The 10,752-nt window shown below is 46.3% G+C and overlaps 1 protein-coding gene across 1 annotated transcript; it reads right to left on the reverse strand.

The window, feature by feature from the left end:
* Positions 1–6,337: 6,337 nt before the first annotated feature.
* Positions 6,338–9,866, reverse strand: TMEM42 (transmembrane protein 42). The gene is made up of 3 exons (XM_046665563.1): positions 9,605–9,866; positions 7,715–7,861; positions 6,338–6,997 (listed from the first exon to the last, which is right to left on the reverse strand). Exons 1-3 carry the CDS (start codon positions 9,794–9,796, stop codon positions 6,857–6,859), a joined length of 480 nt encoding a protein of 159 aa, XP_046521519.1. The 5' UTR covers positions 9,797–9,866; the 3' UTR covers positions 6,338–6,856.
* Positions 9,867–10,752: the final 886 nt, after the last annotated feature.

The raw sequence follows: 10,752 nt of genomic DNA on the forward strand, positions 1-10,752 counted from the left end.
GCAGAGGAGGAGAGAGAACTAAGACTAAAAAGAAATGAAGAAACTCTCTGAGAATTATCCGACTCAATTAGGAGATGCAACATAAGGATTATAGGTATACCAGAGAGAGAAGAGAAGGAGAAGGGGGCAGAAAGTCTGTTCAAAGAAATAATAGCTGCGAACTTTCCAAACTTGGGAAGAGAGACGGAACTTCATGTGACAGAAGCCAAGAGATCTCCAAACTTTATTAATGCAAGAAGACCAACCCCAAGGCATATAGTAGTGAAACTAGCAAAAGTCAATGACAAAAAGAAAATACTAAGGGCAGCCAGGCAGAAGAAAATAACTTACAAAGGAAACCCCATAAGGCTATCAGCAGATTTCTCAGGAGAGACCTTACAGGCTAGAAGAGATTGGAATGAAATATTCAAAACTCTGAAGGACAAAAACCTGCAGCCAAGAATACTCTACCCAGCAACAATATCCTTCAAATACGATGGAGAAATAAAAACTTTCCCAGATAAACAAAAGTTAAGGGAGTTCATCGCCACAAAACCACCTCTTTAAGAATTGCTCAGGAAGAAACTCATTCCTGAAAAATCAAAAAAAGGAAAGGGGTTACAAAATCCAGAACAAAGGAGATAAGCAGAAGGACAATAACACAAAGTAACAGCTCTCCATCAGGACAAAGTGCAAAAGAACCAGACAACAAGTGATAAAATTGCAACAGTAGGCCCCCACGTTTCAATAATCACACTAAACATGAATGGATTGAACTCTCCAATCAAAAGGCACAGAGTGGCAGGATGGATCAAAGAACAAGATCCAACAATATGCTGCCTCCAGGAAACACACCTCAGCCCCAAAGACAAACACAGACTCAAAGTGAAGGGATGGAAGACAATACTCCAAGCTAATAATGAACAAAAGAAAGCAGGTGTTGCCATACTTATATCAGACAAAGTAGACTTCAAAGCAAAACAGATAAAGAAAGACAAAGAGGGGCAGTATATAATGATAAAAGGGACGCTCCACCAAGATGACATAACACTTATAAATATATACACACCTAACACAGGAGCACCAAAATTCGTAAAGAAACTATTAACAAAACTAAAAGGAGACATCAACAGCAATACAATACTAGTAGGGGACCTCAACACCCCATTAACACCAATGGACAGATCATCCAGATGGAAAATCAACAAGGAAATTATAGAATTAAATGAAAAATTAGATCAGATGGACCTAATAGATATATATATAGGACACGTCATCCAAAAACGGCAGGTTACACATTCTTCTCAAGCACGCATGGAACATTCTCAAGGATAGACCATATCTTGGGAAACAAAGCAAGCATCAATAAGTTCAAGAGGGTTGAAATAATATCAAGCATGTTTTCTGATCACAATGCTATGAAACTAGAAATCAACTACAAGAATAAAGCTGGGAAAGGGGCAAAAATGTGGAGACTAAACAACATGCTACTGAACAAACAATGGATTATTGAAGAAATTAAAGAAATCAAATATTATCTGGAGACAAATGAAAATGAAAACACACCATACCAAATTATTTGGCACGCAGCAAAGGCAGTCCTAAGAGGGAAATTCATTGCAATACAGGCCCACCTCAATAAGCAAGAAAAATCTTACATAAACAACCTCAAAAGACACCTAACGGAATTAGAAAAAGAAGAACAAACAAAGCCCAAAGTCAGTAGAAGGAGGGAAATAATAAAAATTAGAGCAGAAATAAATGATATTGAAACAAAAAAGACAGTAGAAAGGATCAATGAAACAAAGAGTTGGTTCTTCGAAAAAATTAACAAAATCGACAAACCCTTAGGCAGACTCACTAAAAAAAAAAGAGAGAAGTCTCAAATAAATAAGATTAGAAACAAGAGAGGAGAAATCACAGCAGATACTGAAGAAATACAAAGGATCATAAGCGAATACTATGAAAAACTATATGCCAACAAATTGAACAACCTAGAAGAAATGGATAAATTCCTAACCTCATACAACCTCCCCAAACTGAATCAGGAATAAACAGAGAATCTGAATAGACCAATCACAAGTAAAGAAATAGAAACAGTAATCAAAAACCTCCCCAAAAATAAGAGTCCAGGACCAGACAGCTTCTCTGGAGAATTCTACCAAACATTCAAAGAAGATTTAATACCTATCCTTCTCAAACTGTTCCAGAAAATAGAGGAAGATGGAGCACTCCCTAATACATTCTATGAAGCCAACATCACCCTGATCCCCAAACCTGACAAGGACAACACAAAGAAGGAAAACTACAGGCCAATATCACTGATGAACATAGATGCAAAAATCCTCAACAAAATTTTGGCAAACCGAATACAGCAATATATCAAATAAGATTATACACCATGATCAAGTGGGATTTATACCAGGGACACAGGGATGGTTCAACATCTGCAAGTCAATCAACATGATTCACTACATTAACAAAATGAGAAACAAAAACCACATGATCATCTCAATAGATGCAGAGAAAGCATTCAACAAGATCCAACATCCATTTATGATAAAAACCCTCAATAAAATGGGTATAGAAGGAAAGTACCTCAACATAATAAAGGCTATATAAGACAAACCCACAGCCAACATCATACTCAACGGACAAAAACTGAAACCCATCCCTCTCATAACAGGAACAAGACAAGGGTACCCACTTTCACCACTCTTATTCAACATCGTACTGGAGGTTTTGGCCAGAGCTATTTGGCAGGAAAAAGAAATAAAAGGAATCCAAATAGGCAATGAAGAAGTGAAACTCTCGCTGTTTACAGACAACATGATCTTATACATAGAAAACCCCAAAGAATCCATAGAAAAACTATTAGAAACAATCAACAACTACAGCAAAGTTGCAGGGTATAAAATCAACATACATAAATCAGTAGCATTTCTATATGCTAACAGTGAACTAACAGAAAAAGATCTCAAGAACTCAATCCCATTCACGATCGCAACAAAAAGAATAAAATACCTTGGGATAAATTTAACCAAGGACATGAAAGATCTATACAACGAAAACTACAAGACCTTCTTGAAAGAAACCAACGATGACACAGAGATGGAAAGACATTCCATGCACATGGATTGGAAGAATAAACATAGTTAAAATGTCCATACTACCTAAAGCAATCTATAGATTCACCGCTATCCCAATCAGAATCCCAATGTCATTCTTTACAGAAATTGAACAAAGAATCCAAAAATTCATATGTGGCAAAAAAAGACCCCGAATTGCTAAAGCAATCCTGAGAAAGAAGAACAAAGCTGGAGGCATCACAATCCCTGACTTCAAAACATACTACAAAGCCACAGTAATCAAAACAGCATGGTACTGGTACAAAAACAAATGCACAGATCAATGGAACAGCCTTGAAAGCCCAGAAATAAAACCACAGATCTATGGACAGCTAATCTTTGACAAAGGAGCTGAGGGCATACAATGGAGGAAAGAAAGTCTCTTCAACAAATGGTGCTGGGAAAACTGGACAGCCACATGTAAAAGAATGAAAATCAACCATTCTTTTTCACCATTTACTAAAATAAACTCTAAATGGATCAAAGACCTAAAGATCAGGCCTGAAACAATAAGTCTTCTAGAAGAGAATATCGGCAGCACACTCTTTCACATCAGCTTCAAAAGAATCTTTTCGGGCACCATAACCCCTCACATGAGGGAAACAATAGAAAGAATAAACAAATGAAACTTCATCAGGCTAAAGAGCTTCTTCAAGGCAAGGGAAAACAGGATTGAAACAAAAAAACAGCCCACTAATTGGGAAAAAATATTCACAAGTTATTTATCCTACAAAGGGTTAATCTCCATAATATACAAAGAACTCACACAACTCAACAATAAAAAATCAAATAACCCAATTACAAAATGGGCAGGGGACATGAACAGACATTTCTCCAAAGAAGATATACAGATGGCCAATAGACACATGAAAAGATGCTCATCATCACTAACCATCAGGGAAATGCAAATCAAAACTACACTAAGATATCACCTTACACCTGTTAGAATGGCAAAAATATCCAAAACCAAAAGTGACAGACGTTGGAGAGGCTGTGGAGAAAAGGGAACCCTCATACACTGTTGGCGGGAATGCAAACTGGTACAGCCACTATGGAAAACAGTATGGAGATTCCCCCAAAAAGTTAAGAATAGAAATACCTTATGATCCAGCCATCCCACTGCTGCGGATATATCCTAAGAACCTGAAATCAGCAATTCCAGAAGTTCAATGCACCCCTATCTTCATTGCAGCATTATTCACAATAGCTAAGTCATAGAACCAACCTATGTGCCCAGCAACTGATGAGTGGATAAAGAAGTTGTGGTGTATATATATACAATGGAATACTACTCAGCCATAAAAAAGGACAAAGTCGTCCCATTCACAACAACATGGATAGACCTTGAGAGTATTATGTTGAGAGAAATAAGCCAGACAGAGAAAGACGAACTCTGTATGACTCCACTCATAGGTGGTAGTTAACATATGGACAAAGAGAACTGATCGATGGTTGCCAGGGGACGGGGGGTGGGGGGAGGGCACTAGGGGTGAAGTGGTGTGCCTACAACATGACTAATAATAATGTACAACTGTAATTTCACAAGGATGTTAACTTTTATAACTTTACTAAAAAAATTTGCAAATCATATATCTGATAAGAGACATATCTAGAATATTTAAAGAACTTTTACAATTCAATAATAAAAACATAAGCAATCCAGTTCAAAAGCGGGCAAAGGCTCTAAATAGACATGTCTCCAAAGAAGATATACAAATGACCAATACGCACAGAAAAGATGCTTGACATCATTAGTCATTATGGAAATGCAAATCAAAACCACAATGAAATACCACTAGGTGACTACAATGAAAAAGATAGAGAATGATAAGTGTCAACAAGAATCTGGAGAAATTGGAACACTCATAACTTGATGGTTGGAATGTAAAATGGTGCAGCTGCTTTGGAAAACAGTGTGGCAGTTCCTCAAAAAATTAAACATAGAGTTATATATGACCCAGCACGTCCACTCCTGGGTATATACCCAATAGAACTGAAAACAAGTGCACACAAAAACTTGTACACAAATATTCATAACAGCAATATTGATAACACTCAAAAAACCGAAACAGGCCATATGTCCATCACATGATGCAAGGATTAAAAAATGTGGTATATCCACACAATGAACTATTATTCAATCATAAAAAGGAATAAAGTGCTGATACATGCTACAACATGGATGAGCTTTTTTTTTTTTAAAGATTTTATTTATTTTTTCCTTTCACCCCCCAAAGCCCCCGGGTACATAGTTGTGTGTGCTTCTACTTGTGGCATGTGGGACGCCGCCTCAGCATGGCTTGATGAGCAGTACCGTGTCCGCACCCAGGATTGAAACCAGCGAAACCCTGGGCCACCGAAGCGGAACATGCGAACTTAACCACTCGGCCATGGGGCCCGCCCCTGGATAAGCTTTTAAAACATTATGGCAAGTGAAAGAAGCCAGACATGAAAGGCCATGTATTGTATGACTCCATTTATATGAAATGTCCAGAATATGAAATCCACAGAGACAGAAAGCAGACTAGTGGTTGCCAGGAGGCTGGGAGGAAACGGGAATGGAGAGTGACTCCCAATGGGGATGGGAGTTTATTTTTGTGATGATAAAAATGTTCTGGAAACAGATAGTGGTGATGGCTGAAAACTTTGTGAATATGCTAAAAAACTACTGAATTTTACACTTTAAAAAGGAAATAAGTAAAATAAAAAACAACAAAAATGGTAACACTGACCTATCAGGCCATTGGCTACTGAACCTGAAAGTCAAATTGCCAGCTCCAGAGCAAACAAAATAAAGTTCAATCCACCATCCAAGGTGTACACCAGCAAGACAAATACTGATACACAGTTTATTCTCCTATCAAGATAACACACATCCAGGGGCCGGCCCAGTGGCATAGTGACCCAGGCAACGGGAGCAACCTCTGGGCCAGTTTCCTTTCCTAATAAGTAAAATAAAACTAGGTCCCCAAAGTGAGGTCAAGCTTTTCTCCTTGAGCACCAAGTGAACGGACAGACCCTCCTGAATTTGAAGAGCACCAGCCTAGGTAACGTCAGGAAGGAGCCATGCGCTCAGCTGTAGAGCAGCTGAGCCCAGGCCTGGGGGTGGGCGTGGGGGGGCAGCATCAGTTCCACTCTGGGAACTGCAGCTCACCCTGGCTGCTCCCTCTTACTCCAAAAAACTAGGAAAGAAAAAAAGTAGGAGAGAAGTGAGATTCCACACCTGGTAGTTTTAACTTAGAATAAAGTATTTATTAATCCAGTTCTCCTTCTCTTGCCATAATACAACAGCAGGGCACAGATGGCCTGACACATCAGCGTGAAGTTGCCAGAAAGCCCCACCAGTCACAGACTGCAATGTGACTGGCTTTTGTTAGGCCAACAGGACTACAATTGCAGTATGGTTTCAAGTCCATACAGGCTGCAGACCAACTCCAGGGTCTCCAGAACCTGCCAAGGCTCCCTGGGTGGGCCCAGGAGCGTGAGAATCCACAGTACTGTGCAGATGTATTGAGAACGCTCCAGGCAGGCCACTGCTGCGGGGTACTTCCCCTTGCAGACGCCGGAGCTGTCCACCCCCAAGGCTGCTCGCTCAGAGGCCTGCTTCCCTTGGGAGCATCTATCTCCCTTTGGGTGACAATCAGAAGGCTGCACACCCAGATCAGCCTGGGTGTAAGAAGTCCCCACATGCCACCTGAGCCTGAGCAGCCATTGTTGTCTTTCCAGCTGGTCCATCCAGTCAACTGATGCTACTGCTGCTTGTGTGGAAGGGCCTCCCTGGTCGGCGGGAGCTTCCTGTGGATCAGGGTGAGTCCGCAGAGGATGAGGAACACTCCTCCCCACCACAAGACCTCCTGGTACTCTCCATACAACACAAAGCCCAGGAAGGCCTGCGGGACAGAGACAGCTGTGAGGCTGGGTGCAAATGTGCCCAGAGGACTCGACCACCTCACCTCCCTGTGGCTGTCTGCCCTTCCAGGGCAGGAGGAAAGGGCTAGAGCCGGAAGTCTTGAGTTTGAAACCCGGCTGCCACCTTCAGCAAGTCACTCTATCCATTTCCATCTCACCTGGAGAAGCGGGGAGGGTACCTTCCTCACAGCACTGGATCCCAGGAAAGTGCACAAGAAAGACCAACAGAGGCCAGCAGCTAGGCCCAGCGCTCAGCCGGTGCCTGCTGTTCCCAGATTCGAGCTGGCCTACCAACTCCTCCCTCTCTCGGTGCAGGACCGACTGGGCTCAGCCCCAGCTGGCTGACCTCAGCTACCAGAAGGAAGAAGCCCGACCCTCCACCTCTCATGCTGGAGCTCACAGACCCCCGGGAGATAGCTGGGTTGCACAGGCACTGCAGAGCGAGGGCTCCAGCATGGAGGGGCAAGAAGCAGGTGGGTTTTTTCATAGTTGGACTTCATCCCATCCAACCTGAGAATTCCTCCAAGTTTCAGAGATTAGAGGAGCAACCACCATGGGTCAAGCCACAGCCCACCCTCTGCTTCTGTCCCTGTCCTTTCTCCTATCCGGGAAAGCAGGGGTTGCCCAAGGACAACCCACTCAAAACCCTCCCAGAACCCAGGTTCGAGACAGGGGGGCTGTACCCTCAGGATACTCACCGAGCTGAGGATGTTTGAAAACGTCACCGTGACAGACGCAATGGCTGAAGACATGGAGAAACTGAGGCCCCGGCTAAAGAACGTCCACATCAGAGAATTGGTGGTCCCCATCGCAAGAATGCCTAAGACGCAGAAGCCCATGCTCACCTGCAGGAGAAGGTGTCACTGCGGCCACGCCCAGCCCAGCAGCACGGCCAGGGTCATGGCCACTGGCAGTCAGGCCCTGACTGAGACCCACCCCAGCCTGGGGCTCCTCAGAGCTTTCCCGAGCAGGATTTCACTTAGCCCTCAGTGGGCAGCACACCCATTTCACAGCTGCAACAAACTCAGAGAAAACACTTATTTGGCTATCTTGCTGGCCATGTAACCTTGGGCAGAAGTTAAATGCTAACCCATAACCAGTATTTTTTACTGAACACCAGTTCCTTATAGGTCCTGCAGTGACCAATGGTTGAAGTTCAGTCCCACACGGCCACGTAGTTGTCATTCGTTATACAGTAACGAGTAAAGCAGGGGCAGATCCTCACTTCCCGGGATCAGCTAACGCATGAATTATAGTTGTCTCCTCCCATCCTGTGCAGGCTACAGCGCACTCAAGCCAGTCCCACTGGGCAGTCCTGAGCTCTTACTCTGTGCCAGGCCCTGTGCTAAGTGTTTTAAACTACATTCTCACTTATTCCTTAGCTTCACTTTACAAGAAGAACCTGACGCATTAAGCAACTGCCTAAAAGTGCCACCACAGCTGGTGGGAGCCACCAGCATTCCAATCCAGGCACTGTGGCTCCACGCTCTTAACCAGGACACAGGCCTGCCTGGGGAGGACACCACCTGGCATCACTGGAGGACTGGCAGATTTCCTTGTTTTTTAAAGGGGAGAGCCTTGAGAGAAGGGAGGATCTTTGGAGGCCTCCTACATAAAGGATATGCAGACCCCTTGCTTGGTGTTGAGTTAGGAACCTGCCTGCAGACAGAGGGGCTTCCTCTGGGGGTTGTGCCCATCTTAACATCATACTCTTATTTCTAACAGTTTTCCAGCAGCTGAATACACAGTATCTTGAGGAAGGGGTGTCTTCATATAATTTCCACAAAAGCATTATGCCAGTGCAGCCTGCTTATACAAAGGTTATGAAGGCCTGGTGCACAACTAGAAAACCTCATGGTTCACAGAGCGGCTCATCTTACTTTGGACCACTTACTCCAAGAAGTACATTCAACAGGATATTAACCTCAAGCATGGAAGCTCCCACTGGATTAGCCCTAAATAGACTTAAATTTAAAAAATCAGCCTGTCCACTGTCCAGGTCAGGGTCTACGGAAACCTCGCTAGCAAGCAGAAGCTGGCCTCTGACTGGCAATGGGAGAGGCAAAGAGGTACACCTTAGCAGACGGGGGGGCGGCAGTTTAGGAGTTCTGAGCATCAGGGGAATGTCCAGGACGTTTCTCTCAGTTTCCCCTTATCGCTAGGGTATCCCAAACTCTCAAGTTTCCTGGCAGCAGGGTAGACCAGTTAAATCACATTTAATTACAGAGTGAAGAGATGGGCGACAGGCTTCTCACCTCAAGAGTCACATGGAGAGAAACGTTCAGGCACAAGGGGCTTAAAATGAGAGGTAGAGAGAGGAGGCAGGAGGTGTTCCGCTTCCCCGAGAGCGAACTAGCCCAATCGGAGGACAGATTTCAGGTCCCTGGCGAGGGAAGAGGCCTGTCCCCGACGTCTCTTACCGCCTACCCTGGACGAGCGCGGGACCTGACTCAGAGTCCAGGGACGCCCTCCCGCCCCGGCTGACTGCAGCGCCCGGCGGAGGCCTGCGTCCCCAGCCCCGCCCGCCCCCCGCCCCCGCCCCCGCCCCCGCTCCCGCCCCCGCCCCCGCCGCGGCGCCCGGGCTCGACCTCGCTGCCGAAGGTCAGCTTGGCGGAGGCGGCGGCCAGGGCCCCGAAGGCGCCGGCGCACAGGCAGTTGAGCACGCCCCAGAGGCGGCGCCGCATCGCGCCGGCCCGGAGCTGCGGCGGCAGTTCGGCGGCGGCGGTGGGGTAAGCGACCGAGCGCACGGCGCCGGCGGGGGTCCGCGACCTCTCGGCCATGCTGCCCCCGCCGCCTGTCCCAGCGCCAGCCACTCCCGCCACCCGCACGGCCGAGCGCCAGCGATTGCGCGGCGGCCTCACGTGACGCGACGCTCACGTGGGCAGGGAGGCCGGTGCGCGCTGTGCTAGAGCCCCAGGGGGCGGGGCGTGCGGGCAGGCGGGGCGTGCGGGCAGGCGGGGCGTGCGGGCGTGCGGACGTGCGGGCAGGCGGGGCGTGCGGGCAGGCGGGCGTGCGGGCAGGCGGGGCGTGCGGGCAGGCGGGCGTGCGGGCAGGCGGGGCAGGCGGGCCGGCGGGCAGGGCGGGGTCCCCCGCTGCCTCCTGCGGGCGCTGGCGGCCTTCGCCGTCAGGGTTAGGTTTACCCGGGAGTTTGTGCCGATGTCTGAGGCCGGGACTGTGCTACTGTGGTTGCTGGTGTAGAATAACTATTCATAGCGTAGCAGTCAGTTTCGGCCCTTGCCACTCGGTGCGGTCCAGCATCTGCTTCCCCTAGGAGTTTGTTAAAAACGCTGAATGACAGGCCCTGCCCTACAGCCATTGAATCAGAATCTGCATTTTAACAAGATCCCTAGGAAAGTCAGCTGCACCTTCCCGTTTGAGGAGCGCAAAGTGGAGAGACGCTTCCGCAGAGGGCGCTAGATACCTCCAGACTCAGCGAGAAGGCAAGCTCCCGTTAGGGCTTCTGACAGATTAAAAGACCCAGGTGGATACACGCTCAGTTTAGGACATTTAGAAATTATGGTTGGAAGAAAATGTGTCATCCATAATCATTCCACTCAGATGATGCAGATTAACGTTACAGTCATGCGCTGCTTGGGTCAACGGTGGACCACATATACAATAGTGGTCCCATAGAGTTATAATGCAGATGAAAAATTCCTATGGCCTGTTGAGGTTGCAGCTGTCCTGATGTCACAGCTCAAGGCATTACTCACATGTTTGTGATGATGCTGGTGTA

This window comes from Equus quagga, chromosome 1 (genome assembly GCF_021613505.1).
Source record: "Equus quagga isolate Etosha38 chromosome 1, UCLA_HA_Equagga_1.0, whole genome shotgun sequence".
NCBI classification, from domain to species: Eukaryota; Metazoa; Chordata; class Mammalia; order Perissodactyla; family Equidae; genus Equus; species Equus quagga.

What these genes read in the sequence shown, in the direction of transcription:
- TMEM42 (XM_046665563.1), bottom strand. Translation starts at nt 9,796, where the DNA reads ATGGCCGAGAGGTCGCGGACCCCCGCCGGCGCCGTGCGCTCGGTCGCT. An exon ending in AGCTGACCTTCGGCAGCGAG is followed by an intron (nt 7,862 to 9,604) that starts GTCGAGCCCGGG and finishes CTTCTCCTGCAG; the next exon opens with GTGAGCATGGGCTTCTGCGT. An exon ending in TTTCAAACATCCTCAGCTCG is followed by an intron (nt 6,998 to 7,714) that starts GTGAGTATCCTG and finishes TCTGTCCCGCAG; the next exon opens with GCCTTCCTGGGCTTTGTGTT.